The following is a 21,125-nucleotide window of genomic DNA, read 5'->3' on the forward strand; positions in this document are numbered from 1 at the left end:
CGATTCGTTCAGGATTTCGCCAAGCTTTCTGCTCCGCTAACGCACCTTACGAAAGACGCCGTGAACTTCGAATGGGGTGGAGAACAACAACAGGCATTTGACAAACTAAAGCGACGGCTCCAGTCAATACCGATTTTCGGCCGCTTCGACCAATCAGCCGAAACGAAGGTCCACACGGACGCCAGTAATACAGGACTCGGAGCGGTACTGGTCCAACGACAAGACGGTGGGGAGCGCGTGATCGCATACGCTAGCCGGACATTGTCGAACACGGAACGCAATCACTCGACGACTGAGAAGGAAGGTCTGGCCGTCGTCTGGGCCATCATGAAATTCCGCCCATAGTTGTACGGGACTCCTTTTCGGGTGGTCACCGACCACCTTTCGCTGTGTTGGTTAGCGAGCCTGAAGGACACATCGGGACGCCTCGCTCGGTGGAGCCTACGACTGCAAGAGTACGACGTGACCGTGGTCTACAAGTCAGGCCGAAAACACAGCGACGCCAACTGCCTGTCTAGAGCCCCCGTCGAGTCAGCTACCGGATGTGCCAAAGACGACGACGACGACCACCACCACTTTCTTGGCGCGGTGAGCCTTCACGGCATGGCAGCGCTCCAGCGGGACGATCCTGAGTTGCGTGCACTGATCGACCACTTGGAGGGACGAGGGGGTACGATTCCCCGAGCCTTCTTGCGTGACCTGCCAAGATTCGCCGTCCGGAGAGGTCTCTCCTATAAAGAGAACTTCGGGGACAACTCGACGTGGCTCCTGGTCATTCCTGTTAGACTTCGAGAAGAGATCTTTCAAGCCTGCCACGACGACCCAACATCTGGTCACCTTGGCTACAGTAGGACCCTTGCACGGATCCGAGAAAAATACTACTGGCTCAAGCTCCCGAAGACTGTCCATCTCTACGTCCGTTCATGCCACGAATGCCAACGACGCAAGAAACCACCGACGAAGCCGGCAGGTCTCCTGCAACCGATCGCGCCCCCGACTGCACCATTCCAGCAGGTTGGAATGGATCTTCTTGGACCTTTCCCATCGTCGACGCAGGGAAACCGGTGGATAATCGTGTCAACTAATTATCTTACCAGGTACGCCGAGGCAAAAGCACTCCCGTCGGGAACCGCCGTGGAAGTAGCCAAGTTCTTCGTGGAGTCCATCGCCCTCCGACACGGCGCTCCCCAAGTCCTGATTACGGACCGAGGATCCTCGTTCATGGCGCAAATGACACAAGAGATACTCCGCCTAAGCCACACCGACCACCGCCGGACCACGGCATACCACCCGCAGACCAACAGGCTGACGGAGCGACTAAACAAGACCATTGCCGACATGATATTGATGTACGTGGACGTGGAACACAAGACGTGGGATGAAGTGTTGCCCTACGTCACGTTTGCGTACAACACGGCGATTCAAGAGACTACCGGCATTACACCCTTTCAGCTGGTGCACGGCAGAAAGGTGACGACGATGCTCGACGCCATGCTGCCCCACGACCCGACGGACGACGGCACTGACGACGCCCATCTGGTCACCCAACGAGCAGAAGAAGTACGCCAGCTAGCCCGTCTTAGAATAAAGGACCAGCAACGTGTGGACTCTGGCCGGTACAACCTTCGCCGCCGCGACGTGGAGTTCCAGCCCGGGGACAGGGTATGGGTGTGGACGCCCATTCGCCACCGCGGCCTCAGCGAGAAACTGTTAAAACGCTACTTCGGACCCTACAAGGTCATCCGCCGCCTTGGGGAGTTGAGCTACGAGGTGCTCACCGATGGAACTCGCCCATCAGGACGCCACCGGCCACGACCCGAAGTCGTCCACGTAGTTCGACTCAAGCCGTTCTATGCGCGTTAGGATTGTGACACTGCATGTTTGTTTTGTTTCGCCGTAATTGTTTTAGCCATTTCCGTTTTCCTTTCGTTTTGCATCGGGGCGATGCACTTTTAAAAGGGGGATAATGCCGCCCGCAGAGCCGAAAAGGCAACGCTTGGTCACGGTCTTCTAGAAGATTCCCGGTCATTCTCGCAGCAGACGTAGCTTTCCCTCTGCTTTGTTATTCTCGAAAGTGCCAGTTCATCCTCGCCCCGAGCGCGGGACGCTCAAACCTTCTTTGCCGAACGTTCGAGATAGTGACGCACGGTAGATAAGCAGCTGCCCGCGACCTTGTCGAGTCAGTCTCAGTCTCAGTCTCGTTCGCGCTCTCGGATTCGCCGCCGAATCGCCGTCTGCTTTTCTGCTACCTCGACGCTTTTTCTTTACTTATTTTTGGTTGGCACAAGTTCGCCCATTAAACCTTTATTTTCAGTTCACTGTTCACCTTCTCGTCGCCTTAATTCGTGACAATATTGCATTAAGGTGGCAGTGCGCAGAAGGCAATTATTGGAAATCTCTTCGAGCCCAATGGCGTCAATCAAGTATGTGTTCGTGATATCAACAGCTAAACCAGTGAAGAGCAGTGAACGAGCATTGAACTCAAGCTTTTAGCACCTGCGTCGGTGTCTCTATAGGCAACCTGCAATGTTGTTTGGTTTGGCGCCATTTAGCGATTGAAGCAAGAACTATTGGGTACCCCTGGGAGTGGCGGCTGCATTGTTCAAACGTGAGCTATTACTCTGGTGGCGCCGCTGAGCCTAGTGTCTAAAGCAAGAAATACTGGGTATCCCAGGAAGCCGTGATCGCGTAACATGCCAGTAGAGCGGAAGCTACGGCCCTGGCGGGCCAATCGGAACGTGACTGCGTATCACCGGAACGCGCCTCAACTTCGAGGAAGTATCAGGCTTTTCGCTGCGTCATGCTCCAATGTGTGTGCGTTGCGCTCGTATACGTCGCGCATTTCGAAGCCTTCGGCGCGCGATGGGGGGGCTTACCGTTCGTCGTTTGCCAAGTTACAGCGAGACAGGGTATAACCGTGCGCCCCGACCCTGCTGGCGCCGCCTGGCCGTTGCCGGATGCCTATAGCCGCGGATACATGAGTGCGAAAGGAGCGCATCGAATCGAGTTATGACGATTGTGGTTGGGTAGATTAACAAGTGCGTCCATGTTTCTGTGCTCTGACAATAAGGATGAATAAATTTTAGTACCTCGAGAATCACATGGGTGAAACCATAGCTTCCTCTCCACTGAAAAGACCTGGCAGATCGTTACTGACGCGGCCGCCGAAAGTGACAAGGTAGAGCGGCAGACAAAAGTCCTGTAACGGACGCCCGCTGCGGCCAGACGCCGAAACACACTTGCCCCGAGCGATCATATGTCCGCTCGTGCGTTTCGCGTTCTTTGGGCTACCGCTTCTTTTCTCGTCGGGTTTGAGAACCACGTTTCGGGTCCTAGCCGCTGCAAAAGCAGTGCGCTGAATACCAGACTCCCCGAGATATGCTCTGTGCTACCAGATCCTCGCGCTCCAAATCTGCGACCGGGCACTCTATGACTCCGTCATCGAACTGCCAGGCTTTGTGAGTATAGAGGAGGCTATGGTGAAACAGTCACTGTTACCTTCAAAGACATCATAGCAAATCACGTCCCAGGGTTCCTTGTCCATTTGCAATTGAGCTTTTCATTGGGACGCTGGGGGTTACGCTAATCGAACAAAACCTTGTCACTGGCTAGGTTTCTTCATGGTGGCTCATGAACCATTTCCGAGCAAAGTTAACGTCTCCTAGAATAATCAACTCCCATGTCACTGTGGAATAAGAGAGGTTGCGAATCAAGTTCCAGGAAGGGGGTCGAAATTCCACTCTGGCTTCGGGCCTCCCCCGGCGGGGCACTGCCGGGTTGGGGCTCGGCGAGCAGGCGCGGTCGCGCACTTCGCGGCCTTAGAAACGTGTGTGCGAATAAGGGCGGTTCCTTGAGCTTATGTCATGCTGTGTTATCTCATGGCGTTTTTCAGAAATGAAATCGAAACTTGGACACACTTGCTCCGCGGCGAGGCGGTGCCTTTCGGACACACCTCTCTCTTCTTCCACCATGGTCTCTGCACTATAGCACTTTCCCGTCATCACATTATTATCTAGCGGGAGCACAAACTGAACACGAGTGCTGAGTCAGTGTCGGCCGGGACCTCGAGTCCAATAAGTGCGTCGAAAGACCATCAGGGTCGGGCTTGGCCCAATTTTTGAGTCGGCATTATCCGAATGTGTTGTTACGTGGACACAGACGGCAATGTTCGCAGGCTTTGATTATTCCAGGCGGTGTTGACTATGCGCGATCGAACTCGTATTCTACTGCGCAGTAATGGAGTACACGGTTTGCGAAAGGAGAACGCTCGTGTCCTTCATCCGGGCCGTGTCATGGACCCTGATGGTGTCTGTGTTGCCCTGGTACGCCTACCTACTGCAAAGCTGGAGGGGAGTCATGCTTACCAATACCGCCGTGGACGCGTTGATGGTCGTCGTCATGAGGTAAGGCGGAGCTTTTGTGGCGTTTTCACCCGCTTTTTGCGCCAGCTGATAGCACACAATGGACACGCAGGAAGTCTGACAATAGCAGACATACGGTACATCGTGTATTTTTGCTCTAAAACACAATATGATTGCATTTTATGTTCAGTGAAAACGTAAGAAATGTACAGCGTAGCGCATCCCGAAAGTTTTAATATTGCTACGCTGCTAATAAGATTGAAGCATTATCCATTAAGAACACTGAAAAACAAACCACGTGGCAAGAAGCGGGCCCATATATTATAGACCGACAAGCTGCTTACAAACAAGCTCGGATTTGCCCACACAAGGTGTGGGCACTGCGCCTGCGCAGAAACCAAATTTCCCTGAAGTGTCTGCGCATGCGCAGTGCCGTCGACAGCGTCACCGCAACTGCGTGACGTCAGGGCCGCGTGTTGGTCTATATTATGCCCAGCGCTTATTGAGCTGTCGGTGGCTAGAAAGGTTGCCCTTTTACTCTCGTAGATTCAAATGAAGCGGTATAAATTGACTCCAACGTTCTGCGAACCAGATGCGACCACACCACCAATTATTGGCGAAAGACTAATGGTATAAATGTCTACGCCCCCTTTGTAAGACGCACAGAATTTCTACAGGTCTACTGTCGCGTTAGAAGGCGCAAAGAGACTGTGTTTTCTGCCATTGAATAAAGTATTAAAAATGTTACACACAAAAAAGCAAATTTGGGAAAGGGAGGGGGGCACAGCCATTTAAGCAGATCATATATGTCGTGGTCTCCTTCCTCCTTCTCAGTTGGGTTCCGGAGTCATCAAGTTGGCTCTTGTCTGTGGGACGCAAGGACAAAGCGCTCGTCCACTTTGAAAAGATTGCTCGCTTCAACGGTCACACGGTCTCTCAGGAAGACCTCACCTGGCGGCTTCAGGTAAGCGCATAGCTGGATGAAATATAAAACTGGACGATCGAAATTAAGTTAAGGAGAAACAATAAACAGGCAGAACAAGAAAGACCCTGCTTACATCACTTCCAACTACCGCTTGAGCTACATCGAGCACTGAGCATTTCGATTATGATGCCACCACTGAATTATTATGTCGTAAACCCCTGTGAACAAACGTGGAGACCGTCACGACTTTGTGACGCGAACCCAGGAAGGTAAAGTTTAGGGTAGAAAGTAGAAAACACGCTGCAAAAATGTTGGCGTCCCAGACAGCCTAACTGCTTGACGCACACTGCCATGTTGAAAGAATTTCGTTCTTGATTTAAGATAATCACGAATAATATTGGAAGCGATTGGAGGTGGAGCAATATGAATCCTCTTAAGGGTCATGTGTCAGTGATTTCTTAACCTGTCACCAACTCTAGACAGCCTGGCTAATTCCTGACAGCAGGCCGACTGACAGCAGGCCGATTCCTGCGGCTGAACAGCCTAGTTATCGTCAATATATATAAATGACGGCGTCCGCTTTCACTGCGCCCAAAAGCAGAGTGAAAGAAGAAAGCGATGTCTGGAACAAGACCATCCAGAACAGCAAAGCCTGCTTGTGCTTCAGGCATGTCCCGGCCGGAGCACTGCCTGTTTGAGGCCTTCGTGCAGGATCGGTTCCACGAAGCGCGGCTGTGTAAATGTGTGTGCGAACATAGACGACTCCTCAATTGGCTCCCATCAGCCCCTTCCATGCTGCGCCATCTCACGGCATTTGTCAGAAATGCGAGCGAACCTTCGGCACACTTGCTCGGGCCGGCGCCATTCAGACACCTTTCTATTCTTCCACCGTGCTCAAAAGCGTTTTTCAGTAGCTTAAAACGAAATGCAAATGTAATCTAAGCTGTTAGAACAAAAAAAAATCCTCCAGTAACATTAAATTGAGACTGGAGTCAAACGTCTTGTTATAAAACTGAACGTTTACAACCAGTTTTAGTACTTCTTTTCGAGCGGCAGTAATTATATGAAGCTTACGCAGGTTTAATTTTTAATGACTGCACAATTTATACGTTCTTACTTTACATGCATGTGAGCTCATGAACATTTTACTCAATCGCAGGTCCCTCTCAGTGACGTCAACTTGCAATCATCATCAGACAAGGCCGTCCCGTCGTTTTTGGAAAGTAGCTTAGCCGTCTTGAAATCTCCTCGCATTCGAAGAAGAACGCTCCTCGTATACGTTGGCATGTGGGTGCTTTGTTTGGTTTAAAATCCATGAGCAGTGAACGTTTTAAAATACAAAATATACAGATATCACGTTCTTTTTTTTTTCTTCTTTTTTTTTTTCATTTTGTGCGCGTGTTGAAGAATTTCGGAACACGGGAAATAACAGCCCACCAAAGTCAATAGTGCCAGAAAATGCAACAAAAGACAAATTTATGCTTATTGCCATACATAAAAATGAATTCAATTTTTTTTTTTTTTTTATTTTAAATCGACAATGGCTGTTCGAATAACTAGATTATGCCACTCGTCTTCATGCACCTCTGCTAAGTGCCATATTTTTATTGCGCATTCCCGGAAATCCCTTTTTAACGTTTTACTTAGACGACATTAAAGCTTTTCTTACTTTCTAACGAATGTGTAGCTCCTTTTAAGCCGTCCATGAGCCTAAAAGCTTTTTTTTTCTCCAAACATTTCTTTATCCAATATCGTTAAATCACAACACATTGGCCGCGCAACTGAGGACTTAGACGCCCAAGCGCTACTCTTCGACATTTAGTAACAGTTCTACGAAAGCGCCTAATTAAAGTGACCCTTTTTAACCAAAGGCTTTTGTAACGCAGCCACTAACTCATGAGTTGGAATACAGAGACGGTAAAATGCCACGCACATACGTCCATGCATGAAGGAGACGCTGACTCAAGCTCTACATTCACTGATAATTTAAGAACACGAAGGCTGTGGTCGATAAGATTGACCATTAAGATTGCAGAATTAGCCATCAAGAAAGCCGAAGGACGAATCCTGAAACAATGCGGAGCGCAATTTCGTCTGCTTCTTTTGCAAGGGTTGCAGGGACATCGGAACGCCGAGCTGTGCTTGGCTCTGATTGACGGATGGGGGTAGACATAAAAGCAAGCTGCCTTGAGGTCTACCCACTATCCTTTAATCAGAGCCAATCAGAGCTCGGCGTTCTGACGTCCCAGCAACCCTGCAAAAGAAGCAGACGAAATTGCGCTCCGCATAAGAGATAAGATAATAACACCGTGTTTTTCCTTAGCTGACAGTGAGCATAACAATGGAGCATTTCAAGGTAGGCCGCCTTAGCGCAAAGAAGACCCCAATCGGAGATAGACCTCTGCAGTCTGTGCACGTAGCGGTGCTCACTTCTACATGGGACAATGATTCTACCCGACCAGGTTCATCATCTGCCTCTGTTACAACGCCAATGCCATGGAGCTGGGCAGACTTAACGAGAACATCTACGCTTCGTACTCGCTGGCCCTTGCCTTTGAGTTCCCCGTTAATCTCATATGCATCGTGGCCTTGGACACCATCGGACGTCGGTGGCCAAACTCGCTCTTCTTGCTCATGGGAGCCGTGGTTGCTCTCGTCATGGGACTTCTCCGCACGGGTAAGCAGCCACACAACCTCCGTACAAGAAAACGAACTTTTTTATAGTTGTTGTTTTCTTGTTCCAGAAGTATACTCCATGATGTCGCAGGTGTCGCACGTCTGCACTACACCGGGGAGTTTTCGTAGAGCGCTTTTCAGCATCCCGCAACGCTCCCCAGACTTACGTGCATACCGCGTCCTCCTTTGTAGTCCCGTGATTTCCGCCTGACAATACAAGTGTCCCGCGATTGCCTACGCAGGGGGATGCACAGCAGCAGACGTGAATACGGCATGCAGACGCATGGGAGGGGGGGGGGGGGGGGGGGGGGGGGAGGCTCCACTGTAAATTACTCGCAATACTTGGTTGTCCACAGAAGCTTCTGAATCTCAAAGTCGGGGCGCTGCGACGACGGCGACCCTCTCGTCCCCTTCTTCTATGCCGGAACTTCTACAACCAACCGCCAGGATCGCGACATGAGGGTGCAGGTTACGCAAGCTCCTGTGACGTAATTTGTTGCCACTTTGGGATCACTCTTGGTGCATAGACGGTGCAGGACGCTGAACACTCCTGTTGAGGACGGGCTTCGGGCACCGCATACCACTGAGAACCAACGCTTTTTTTATAAATCAAAGCCTGCGCGCCCGTACCGCGACGTCGATGTAGTCCAGCGCGCTTAAAAGCGACAAAGCCGGCTGGGCTTGACAGTGCTGGCGCGCTGGCTATATGTGGCCCGTAGCTTTGAATCTATAGTGTTTGTACGGTGCGCCCCAAACTTAACGCCGTCACGAAAGGGTCCGGTTTCTTCCCTTTTCGAGCTATTCCTGAACGCAGCGGTCAACCTAGTTGGTGAAGATTTGCGTCCCCGATGAAAACCAAACCTGGGGAAGGTATTCTAGCAGCTGCGGTGACCAATTTATCTTTGGGTAGCATGCAATAGATCAATATTTGTGTAACTGAGTGGTGGCGTTAAGTTTGAGGGGCACTGTACAATCCTTATTTGAACGTGCATGACAATGGTCTAGTTTATAAAATTGCAGTTTCTATATTTATGAGTCCGAGGGAAAACTCTGCAGTTTCGTTGTTGACTGAAAATGAGTGAAAGCAATCGTGACCAATATTCCTGAGAACACCCTCGTCGCGAATGTTTCTCGTTTGCCCCCACAGCGCGTCTGCAGGAACGAAATCCGGGAGAAGCGAGGTGCTGCGCATGCGCAGTGCCGACAGAAGCGCCACCGTAGTGATGTGACGTTAAAGAGCTGAGTTGGTCAATAAGTACCAAAACTCAGATCTTCCTGTTTACACCGCAACAGCCTTATGCGCCTGCAAGTGAACCATACTGAACAGTGGTTTTACTGGCGCACACGACTTAAGTTGTTCACATGATGAAGAGCGTCTTTAGATGTGACTCAGAAAGACAGTCGACACCGGTTTCGCTGTTCATTTAACGATGAAGGTTCTTACTAAAAGGGTGATATGTTTCCGTCTTCCTGATTTAGAAGTTGCAGTCCGAGTCAGCTTTTAGGTCGGGCAATGGCAACTGGTTCTTAGTCGTCACGTGAAAAGTTTCCCTTCCGCCTCCGGCACAATCTAATTCCATTCTCCCAAGAGCCTATTCTTGGTCATTTCTTTCTAGGAGAATTTTTCTCAAACGCCCGAAGAGCCCAATTTTTTGTGCATTGTCACCGAAAGGGCCCGGATAATTGCTAAGCAGAAGCGTCACCAGTTCAGAAATGGCGCGAGCTTCCTAAATTGGATACGTTCCCAACAAACGGGGGCGCGCTATCTGCCTTTAGGCTTATTCCCGAATAAACTTCTTAAGGGAAGGCAGCGAGGCATATTGTGAGCGGCACCTGCTTTCCTCGAGGACGCACGAAACGTTCTGGGGCTTTGACGAGGCATTTAGAATTACCTATTTATTCCGGTCGTTTGTTGTTCAGAATTGTCGAAGCTTACGGTTTGGCCTTGCTTGGCGAAAATACAAGGCTGGGGATCTGTTTGTCCTGTCCTTTCAGATATCAAATTATGTTAAAATCAGTGGTGATGTGCCCGTCGTCTTGTAGCCTATGAGACGTTCATCTCTGAGCTGACGCACTGTCAGCTTAGGAATGAACGGTGGAAGCTAGGTGTTTGTTGGAGCAGTCACACGTCTATCGTTCGCCACGGAGCCACGCCTCGTTCATATACACACGCGCAGAAAAAGGGGCGGGACAGGTGATCAAGGGAAGGTGTTTGATTGGTTTTGGTTAGCTTGCAGCTCCCACCACACTGTCAGCTTGGCGGTAAACGAAGTATAGTATCGTCCTCATGACGCGACGCTGTGAATCTGTCGTGCCTGGAGTTCGTAAGCCGTTGCATTCCAGCAATGTGTACACGCAAGCTTTTCTCCTTCGCCTTTCCAGCCCTCCTTTGTGCGTCTGTCCTGCTCTTCGTACAAGGCTTTGCGCTCAGGTGGCCGTCATTTATTTCCTCCGATGCTCTTTCCCAATATTTCACCATGAAAAATAATTTTCTCTTCCTCGTTAAGACTTGCAAACGACCTTTCTAATTTATGACAAAAGTAATTTCAAAATTAATGAGTAATTTTCTCGAAATTGCTCTCTGAAAGTAATTTATTACATTACTAAACTACTAGCCTAAAGAAGTAATTCATTATATTACGCATTACTTCAAAAAGTAATTAAATTACTGTAATTTCGTTACAGTAATGTCATTACTGTCACCGAAACCAGGGAGGAAAGATTGGCTCTTTCGAAACTCTCGGAGGATAACAGTATGCGGTTTATACTGTTGTCTTCGGCGAGCTTCAAAGAGCCAATCTTTGCGAGGTTGGAATTCTCATCCTTCGCTGAGCCGGAACCCCCGCTCTAAATGCTATCACATTTCGTCGAGAATCAGCGTAGCTACAACAGCGACTTCGGCATCTTTTTTTTTTTTATGCTTTAGCGGGATTTTTTGTTTTCGTAGTGCTGAAAAGAACTGAAGCAACAAACTCAACGTATCCCAGAATCCCGCACGGCACTGAATTTAATCGGCGACGAAACAAAATTGTTATTAACGGACTTTGCATCACCTTAGAGCAATCGAAATTTTAGCCGTTGACGTACAGACTTTGGGTCGCATTATCAAAATTATCTGAACTTTCTCACTTTGTCGAAATACAGCATTTTTTGTGAATGGATAAACCCTTTCAAAAGTATTTAAAGGGCATGGGCAACCTAATTTAGGAGCGAGATTTTGAGCGTTCACTAACTAACGATATCAAAGTACCTAATGGAACCATAGATTATTTCGGCTTCCCAAGTTCTAATCTGCATTTTGTGCGGCGCGACAGGAGTGTGGAATATTCCTGCGCTTTACACTCTCCTGGAATTCAAGCAAACCACAGAGGAAATTGAAGCTTTAAAGAAGAGAACATATACTTCCTGGAAGTCTGAGAGTTGTATCCGAAGTGTCGCTAAGCTCTCTTGTCGAAACTCTGGCTTCAACTTGGAGGCTAACGGGAGGTTCCTTTGACACTCCCGTGAGGTGTGGAGCATCGGGGTGTATAGAACATTGCCATTCTAATTAAAGTGTAATACATAAACCGATTCGCGTTTTTTTCTAAATTTATTTTCCCCTAGGTTCGCTATGGGGCATCATGGTCATGTCTGCCCTGTGCAACATGTCGTTCGCCGGAGGTGTGAACATCACTTACCAGCTCGCATCCGAGATCTTCCCTACTGTGATCAGGGGAAGAGTCGTGCTAATCCTGTCCCTCGTATGCGATCTGGGCGCTTTGGCCGGCACTCACGTGGCATCCCTGGTGAGCCATCCTGTGGTCGCGGACGACTCCGAAAACATAGGGCGTGGTTTGTTACACAAACGCTTCTGTGATTTGTTCTTCGAAGTCGTTATCCGTCAATGCCGCAAAAAATTGTTAGCGGCAGAGTGGTAACGATATATGCTCAAAACTGGCCTTCACCCACGTTTCTTAAGTTGTCAGTAACTATGGAAGTTCCCAATCTAGTAGATTTTATATTCTTCTTTGCCGCGATGACATGTATTTGCTTAACACCTATTTGCTTGCCTGTTACCTTTTATGTCGGTTTCCACTCCAGCAACTGGAGGATGCCGCGGTTTCGTGGGCTTCTAGAGATGATCAAACAAATTTTGAGAACCGATATGTGGAGTATTCACTGGAGGCTATAGCTGTGTGCGCGACTGCTGAGCGTGAGCTGATGACGATCTTCTACAGCTATTTTGCAAAGTGCATTCCGGACCAACAAGATTACCGGTCTCAACAGCCTAGTAATGTGAGCTCGTTCTGAGCAGGCGCTCTCAACATCGCCCTCAAATATGGCATCCAGTGAATACCCCTTATATTTCCAAAGGCAAAAACATGTGCCGATCGGTTTTTAGGATTATTCACAATGCCCGAGTCCCACCGGAGCGACAGACAGAAAGAGCCTACAACACCGACAAGCCTCAAGCACATTCAGCACGCACGCGAGGTTACCTTTGGCAGGCCTGCAGACGCTCGTTGCTCGTGAAGTACGCGCGAGCGATTGCAAGCCCGTCAAAAATACCTTCGCGTGCATGCTGCACGTGCACGAGGCTTGTTGGTGTCGGTTGTTTCTGTTTGTCGCTCTAGTTGGACTCGGCCTTTGCTGCTCGTGCGGGAGTAAGTAGCCCTTCTATTTTTGTGATGAATAACGAATACAGCCCTCCATTCTCACTCCCGGCGCCAACTTTACCGAACCGTCAGGTGAAGCCATTATGCGACAGCGTCAGCCGTCGCGTCTCCTTCCTGTCGACAGTCGCCTTCTCAGCAACGCAGGCATAGGCGCCATTAATTGGCTATGTCGCTTGCCTTCTTGAACACATAAAAGTATATTGACTCTAATGTGAACATCCAATAATACACACAACTGGTTCTTTGCTCGATGCAGTCTCGCCCCCCCCCTCCCCTCCACCCCTCACCCAAAAAAAAAAGAAAAAAGAAAACTACTATAGACGCCTTTTGTTCAGTTTCTTCCTGAATGCATGTTTTGCTATAACGTGATGAAAAGGCTTTCAGGCAATATATATCCAGTTACCGTTGGTTCCCTTATCTGGTGGTAGATGTAGAATTTTCTTGTCACTCTTTGCGTTCATGTTGCTTAGGATTACGCCAGTCAGTAAACTTAAACATACTTTCTCTCCGTGCCGCCGTGTATCCCGCCTCTCTCTTCTACGTCGAATCTTTTATCGCAACAGCCATCTCAGAGAATCTACTTAGAGAATCACCTCCCCAGCGTATTTTTTCCCGTCTTTTTTTTTTTAAACTACAGGGAATTTCTTCGTCCGAGTGCCTTATCAAATGTCTACATTACCACTGGCAGTAAAAGACTGGAATACACTGCCTTTTACATTGTTTTTATAAATAACACTAATATATTTGCAGCGGCGCTACTACCCTTTTCCCCTCTAACCCCTCAAATTAGATTGCAGTGCTATAGTGTTGCTTTTTATTCCGTTCATTTTTTTTTTATATTTATATATTTGTATGCATACCCACTCCCTTGTTTAATGCCCATTGCGGGCCCTCAAAGATAATAATTGATAATAAATGATGACGATGAAACAACGATAACGCCTTGTTCTAGTCAATTACAATCACATGAATAACTTTTTTTATGCAGTGCACGATTAGCCAGATTACGAGTTCATGTAAATCATTATAACTTGACTGTTTCCAAATGGTGTCCCTTCTGGATCCTTCATATGGAGTTGAAACGCATCCACTATTAGACCAGTTCGCCTAGAACCCTCTAGAGATAAAAAGTATGTCTATGATATCTTCAAGAACATGTGTAATTTACATCGCAATGCTGATTATGTAGCGTCTCTTTTTTTTCGTTCGTTTCGGAATTTTATTTGGCTATGGTATAATGACGATGCCAAGGAAGAGACCTCCTCTGTCCTCCTTTTCGTAACAGGTGGAATACGACAAGTTTCTTCCGGTCCTCGTGATCGGGCCTCTGTCGTTCGTGGCGGCGGTGTGTGTGTTCTTGCTGCCGGACTCCATAAGGCAGCCCCTACCGCAGACTATCGAAGACGGAGAAAACTTCGCCTTGCACCAAGGCATCTGCTTCTGCCCCGCATTCCCGGAAGGCCGCCTCCCTGGGCACCGCGGGTAGGAACACGGAAAAAAACGAGTCACTGAGAGCTAAAGAAATCCAAGGGTGTGGCTTATGATGTTCCCGCTCCGTACTTGGTATTACGATGAGCTCCTATCGGTTAACGGCAGAGTCCTGTAGGCTGCGGAACGATGATAAATTGCTTTGTACCTGCCACGACTTCCGTTTGTTAAGCTATCGGTGAATATAAATAACGAAACCTTAATTGTAGCGTTGTTTGATACGCACCTCGTTGTCCACTGTGTGGGCCCCACCTCTTGCCTACTAAATTTTTTATGGTGTAATCAGTCTGCACCGTTGGTTGTAAACTGTAAGCCTTTTTGTCTTCTTTAAATACGTCAGGGCTGTACAAACGCTCGTTAAGCTGGAACGCCTTGCAAGTTAGAATAGCACCTGATCATATCGAGTTCGACGGGCGGCGGAGAAAAGCTTACCGGAGAAAAGCCCACCGGAGATAAGCTCACCGGAGAAAAGGCTCACCGCAAAACCGGCAGATGCGGAAAAACGCTCACCGGACTTTGAGCGGATGCGAAGAAAAACTCATAGATTTTTTTTTTTTTTTTTAACTTAGCGGATTCTGCGTCAAATGTTGCAATTTAACATAATTCGCATTCGTCACTTCATTAAAAATATTTCCACTTTTTGTAATATTCTTGAAGTTCATTGAACATATTTACTAATTCATCGGAAGTAAGTAATCACCCATTCTGTATATTAATGAAGCCGCAAGGGTATAAAATCAGAACATTGTACACCGGTAAAAAGACAACAATTTATTGACAGCTGGCAGTGTGCCGTCAGTAGCTCTATCAAATAAAGGGGTTTGTTCTTTGCGAGCTAGTATGAATAGCGGTGTGTGAACCGTTTCACTTCCAAATATTGTGTAGCGCCTAATAGATAAGTATGTGTTTGTTGACGTAATCAGTGTCGGCTACGCTGTTTTCTTTCTGTTACTTTCACTAAGAAAACTTTAGTTGCGAAAACAGATTCGTCTTGTCGTGTTTGTTGTCTTCACTCCGTCGTCGTCGTTTGAGCGGTTTTCATCATGTATAACGTTTACCAACTCGCCCTATTCGCTACCTTACAGAAGACTACTTCTTATATAGGTCGCTAGTATCAACGGTGCCAGTGTGCAGCTCTGAAGGTTATGGGTGGCTCGCCGTAGAACGGCACTATCACACAAAGGCAACGTGTGGAAACACCAGCACGAACGGCTAGAAAACGTGGTTTTCTGTGAAAGAAAAAATCCTGGATATCCTACTGACTGTTTTATCCTGTTTTCAGAGGTTAACAAAAGCTTCTAAGAGAATTTCTGGCACCGCGTTGTTGCGCATGCACTTTCGAATTTTCAGTTTTTATTTTTAGGTTTTAGGCAGACATTATTAAGTTTTAAGTTTTTGAACTTTTTCCTGTTCTTCAAGTTCGTAAAGTTTTGAGTTGGGCTTTCGTTGCCCTACAGGGGCAACGAAAGCCACATAAAACACTCGCCCGTAATTAATAATTCGGGAGCAATATACCCCGTAAGCTTAACAAATAATACAAAAACGGACATTTTCTTTTTTACAAAGCTGACGAGTTTTAATGATAATAAATTGATATGTGTTACGCATGATCCAACAGCCTCCATATAAAAAGAAGAAAAATAAATCGGTGAGCTTTTCTCCGCATACGTTCAATGGCCGGTGAGCTTTTCTCCAGATCCGCCGGTTTTGCGGTGAGCTTTTCTCCGGTGAGCTTATCTCCGGTGAGCTTTTCTCCGGTGAGCTTTACTCCGGTGAGCTTTCCTCCGGGATTCGAGTTCGACGGTCAAAAGTGTGTACACGTTTATTCGGTGTTGTTTTTCGCAGCGTATATGGCTCTGACCATGTGTTCGCACTGCAAGGATTGTGCACCCACAGTACTGATGTAGAACTAAAGATAACGAGCACCAGTTCTTCGCTCTTGAAGCTGATCGACCTACGGGCTTGAGGAATTAAAAAGAGACAGACAAATTGTGTACATTCGAATCCTGCTTCTACATAAAAACGCAATCTACAATCTAAGATAGATATGCCTATTCTTTTTTGTACCGTCACAAGCCCTGAGGCGAAGGAGCAAATGAATAGCACACTACAGCGGTTGCACGACGCTCGCCAACCTTTCACCAGATAAACGCACGGCCTTGACCGGCGTTCCCAGGAGCGGGACCTAGAAAATGTCACAAATATATTACACTACTAACCATGCTGGATAAACCTGAGACTGGGGCAGAAATTAACATATAAGTCGAAGGAACTGAAAAGGACAGAACGACGTCTCAAACTCAGATACCAGATTTATTTAGTCCGCCTCCCTATATAGCCCACAATCAGTCACCACCAACAAAAAAGGGGCAACCTCTAACCAGTTCAAACGCGCAACTCTCCAATCAGCCGCCACCAACACAAAGGTGCAACGTCTAAACAGTCCACAGGCCAAGCCCTCCAATACACAAAGTAGTACTATGGACGGCCTTCATACCGATTCCCAAAGATAACTCTACAATCTTCACCAAAATTTAACAAAATGACCAGTACCTATTCTATTTTAATAAAGATTCACAACGCAAAAAAGAAAAACAATGCCGTCTTCACCGAAAAAAAACACAAAAAACTTTATATTAGCGAAGAAGGGAGGACACACACTGTACCTGAAACGGGGCAAGGGTATACGGTACACACATTCCGATCTGACAGACTGAACCTGGAACGCGGCAAAGGTATACGGTGCACACATCCCGATCACAACAACAACAAAAAAATATATTTATGTATATATATATTTCTTTTAAAGCTTTTTTCAATTTTTACCGAACTGTAAATAAGCCTAGCTGACTTATGCAATTGCCTAGAGATTTTATCCGCACCGTCTCCCTTACTAGTTTTTTGCCATCATTCCTCTCCTTGTGAATTATTTCTGTCTCTGACCAAATCACGGTGCAGTTGTTACATTCGTGGACATGTTTTGCAATTTCCGAGTTCGGTGGACTGTTCTTCACGTTTCTTTTGTGTTCACTTATTCTTTCGTTGATGCATCGTGATGTCTGCCCTACATACTTAAACCCGCATTCCTGTGGTATCTTATACACAACATCATTCTCGCAATTTACCGATTTTTGTCGATGGTTCTTTTTGCTGTTATTCGCACCTGTTTGAAATGGCGTCAATCTACTGAGTTTGAAATCCTAAATGAAAACGCTAAAGAGCGTGTCTATTCCAAACTTTATTACTCCCTAGAAAAGACTCGGTTGATGCACAGAGGGAGATGGGCATTGATTTGAATCTCGTAAAGTTCCAAGCAAGTTCAGGTACATCGGTAAAGAGTTTCCTAACGATCCTCGAGGTTTATCTGAAGTCGACGGTAATCGAGTACGAACGAAGGAAGTACGTTCAAAAAGACGGTGTTTTTTATGGGTTCGTCGGTCGCACCGATTTTAGCGGAAGTTTACTTAAACTCCTTGGATAGTGTACTAGATGATAAACTGCAGGAGAAGTCCCCGGCTATGGCGTTAGTAAGAAGATATGTGGACGACATCATAGTGTGCTTGGTAACGGATAATCTATCAGGCAGTCTGGAACGTGAGATAAGATCAGCGGCTCCGAAATTGAAGTTTACCACGAAAAAGAACGGAAAGAAGGGTTATAGAGTTCCTAGACTTACGTATTTATGTGAATCAATGGATATGTTGGGGATATGGAAAAGAAAATTCAAAACCGATGTTTCCCAGGATTAGCTGTCATTCGAAAGCCGTAAAAGCTGGGGTTGTAAAGTCGTTGTTCAGAAACGCGGTAGACAGATTGTGTGTTCATTTTATCACGGATTCGGTGGAAAGACAGCGCAAAATGTTGATCAGTGTAGGGTATGATGACAGTTTTATCAAACGGCAGTTAGAAATGGTTATTCAAGGAAGGACAGAAACGGAACAAGGTGAAAGGACCAGATTTGCTGTGATCCCATATTTTCATGAAATTTCGCACAACCCAAAGGCATGTGCGAAAAAGTTTGGAGTAGACACGGTCTTTAGCTCAGATTTTGAACTAAGTAGATCGACGCCATTTTAAACAGGTGCGAATAACTGCAAATAGAACAATAAAAAAACATCGGTAAATTGCGAGAACGGTGTTGTGTATGAGACACCTCTGGAATGCGGGTTTAAGCATGTAGGGCAGACATCACGATGCATCAACGACAAATTAAGTGAGCACAAAAGAAACGTGAAGAACAGTGCACCGAACTCAGAAATTGCAAAACATGTTCACGAATGTAACGACTGCACTGCGATTTGGTCGGAGACAGAAATCATTAACAAGGAGAGGAATGATGCAAAAAGACTAATAAGGGAGACGGTGCGGATAAACTTTTTAGGCAATTGCATAAGTCAGGCTTCTTTACAGTTCGGTAAAAATTCCAAAAGAATTTTAAGAATATAATTTTTTTTTTTTTTTTTGGTGATCGGGATGTGTGTGCCGTATACTTTTGCCCCGTTCCAGGTGTCCTCCCTTCTTTGCTCACATAAAGTTTGTTTTCTTTTTTGTTTTTTTGTTTTGTTTGTTTGTTTTTTCGGGGGGGGGGGGGGGGGGTGTCTTGGTCAGAATAGAATAGGTGCTGATATTTTTATTAAATTTTGGGGGAGATTGTAGAGATATCTTTGTGAATCGGCATGAAGGCCGTCCATAGTACTATTTTGTGTATTGGACGGCTTGATGTTTGGACTGTTTGGAGGTTGTCCCTTTGTGTAGGTTGTGGCTGATTGGAGGGTTTGGCGTTTGAACTGGTTAGGGGTTGCCCCTTTGTGTTGTTGGTGGCTGATTGTGGGCTTTATAAGGAAGCGGACTAAATAAACCTGGTAGCTGGAAAGGTGACATACCGAGCCTCCGGCTCAGCAACACTTCCCCTTGATTTCCTTACTCTCAAAACTCTGACTGACTGGTAGCTGAGTTTGAGACGTCGTCCTGTCCTTTTTTCTTTCTTCGACTTGTATGTTCATTTCTGCCCCAGTCTCAGGTTTATTCAACATGGTTAACATTCCCCAGATCGCCTGCCCCCTTACTATATTATATTACACTACCCTTTAAAAACATTTCCCTGTGCCTACTTTCCCGCAAAGCACCCGTAGAGCCACAGCGATACAAGGAGGCAGCTTAGCGAATGAGACATGCGCACGTTCCATGGGCGCATGTCTCGTTCAGTATCACCATCGCATTGCAGACTTTATATTGGACTCGACGCTATACCGTATTTTCTCGAGTAATAGCCGCACTGCTTATGAAAGAAACCTGAGGGTTCTCTTTTCCGCGGAGCAGCGGTTTACAGGACAGACATAACGTCTTGGCGCGAAGATACCATTTGTGAAGACTGCATTTGTATGGAGAATCGTGTTCTCGATCTCGTTATTCGCTATATTATTTATGCGGAACGCGATGATTGGCTGTATATGTGCTCTGCGGGAATGTAGGCGCAAGGTCCCTGCTCATATATAGTGCGGCTATTACTCGAGTAAATACGGTAGTTGTTGTTTTTGTTAATTTCTTCTTGTATAGCGTCTTTTTTTTTTTTTAATTTGCCAATTTTTTGTGTTTTAAACTGACTGTATTATCTTACGTAAAGAAAAAATTGAATGACGAGTTTTACAGGACAGTTTGTCAAAATACTGGCAACATATAGTACTTCTAGTTAAACTTGCGTATTCATGTATTAGTGACACTATGATGTTATCGTTGCTCTGCTCCAGAGTTTATTTAATTACCTACATTCGCGACCATTTAACTAGCCAAACTTTAGCGTCTTCTTTTCCACGCAGCGCATAGAAGGCAAGTAATTGCCATTACTACGAAATTAGAACGTCAAATTAGAGCCTGCGCAGGGGTTGTCAGTCTGACGTTGACAGAAAACTCAAGAATCCCTGCGCTGGTTTCAATTTTGGGTCCAAACGGAACTTGTACCTCGTTATTCCTGGATTTTCTCTCCTAAATCAAGATGCGTGCTTGACTCTCTGGGGTCTGCAAAGAAAAGGAAACGCGCAAAATTTATTCTTTTTAATTGAAAAAAAAAAAAAACTACCAAGAATCTGGTGAACAGTTTATGAGTATTTTCTTCCGTCGTCAACCGTTAAAAGTGCTTTGTTATTGGTCACCTGCCTATGTGTGATGTATATTCACTGATTCTTATTACAGGACGGCCTCGATCACGACGCCGACAGCATCCAACTCGCCAGTCGTAGTAAACCCTCCAGCGACGTTTAAGTTGAGCACAATTGCATGAAAGTCATTGGATGCGTTTCGCCTTGCTATTGTGATAATCCTTAAATTATTTATTCATCAGCTATTAAAACTTCACGGGTGGGGTTCGGGCTAGCTGTCTCCGTGTAGCCACCGATTCATATACGCATATGTAGTCGAATCAAAGAAAACGAAGCAACGAAGAGAAAGGCACCGGAACAGTTGATCGTTCAGCGGAAACAAAGCTGCTTCAGTTCTCACTGCTGGCAGGCAGTAAACCTGCTGAAGGTTTAGCGTTGCTCCAAAATGATCCCGTCATTTCTGTTTTTTTAAAGATCTTGCTTTCATAATTCTCCTGCAACGCACAGTTAAACCTTAAAATGTGGATTAGAGAAGTTTATTAAACATGTGCACTCAAAAAAATTATGGTTCGTCTCCTTTCCTTAAGGTACTTGGGATGGTCACAGTGGTACGCAATCTGACTTCCTCCTCTAGGCTCCGATCAAAGTACGGCCGGCATTCACAATTCTCCTCAGTCTTGAGTTTCCTCATAAAAGGTGCTCCCGTAGGCCGTGTTTAGTAGCTGGTACCATGGGCAAACTGGAGACATCGAAACGGCTTGATCAGTCTCATAAACCCTTTTTCTTCCCTACCTTTTTGTCCCGTCGTTTTCGTTCTTGTCGAAATGAAGCCTTCCCTCGCTTAGGAGACTCCCGGGCGGTCTGCTATTTCCCTATTCGTGCATTAAATACACCGCTGCAACCGCCTGGCACGTGACATCATCGC

The 21,125-nt window shown here is 46.6% G+C and overlaps 1 protein-coding gene across 1 annotated transcript in view; it reads left to right on the forward strand.

Moving 5' to 3' along the window:
* LOC115333099 (organic cation transporter 1-like) overlaps positions 1–20,435 on the forward strand; it is a 31,478-nt gene extending 11,043 nt beyond the window's left edge. The window contains exons 4-10 of the mRNA XM_029995648.4: positions 4,235–4,403; positions 5,196–5,325; positions 6,446–6,573; positions 7,749–7,963; positions 11,566–11,747; positions 13,903–14,099; positions 20,295–20,435. Of these exons, the coding sequence (XP_029851508.2) occupies positions 4,235–4,403; positions 5,196–5,325; positions 6,446–6,573; positions 7,749–7,963; positions 11,566–11,747; positions 13,903–14,099; positions 20,295–20,382 (1,109 nt within the window). The 3' untranslated portion in view covers positions 20,383–20,435. The remainder of the gene's footprint in view (positions 1–4,234; positions 4,404–5,195; positions 5,326–6,445; positions 6,574–7,748; positions 7,964–11,565; positions 11,748–13,902; positions 14,100–20,294) is intronic.
* The last annotated feature ends 690 nt before the right edge of the window (positions 20,436–21,125 follow it).

This window comes from Ixodes scapularis, unplaced genomic scaffold (genome assembly GCF_016920785.2).
Source record: "Ixodes scapularis isolate PalLabHiFi unplaced genomic scaffold, ASM1692078v2 PGA_scaffold5__190_contigs__length_132052651, whole genome shotgun sequence".
Taxonomy (NCBI): domain Eukaryota; kingdom Metazoa; phylum Arthropoda; class Arachnida; order Ixodida; family Ixodidae; genus Ixodes; species Ixodes scapularis.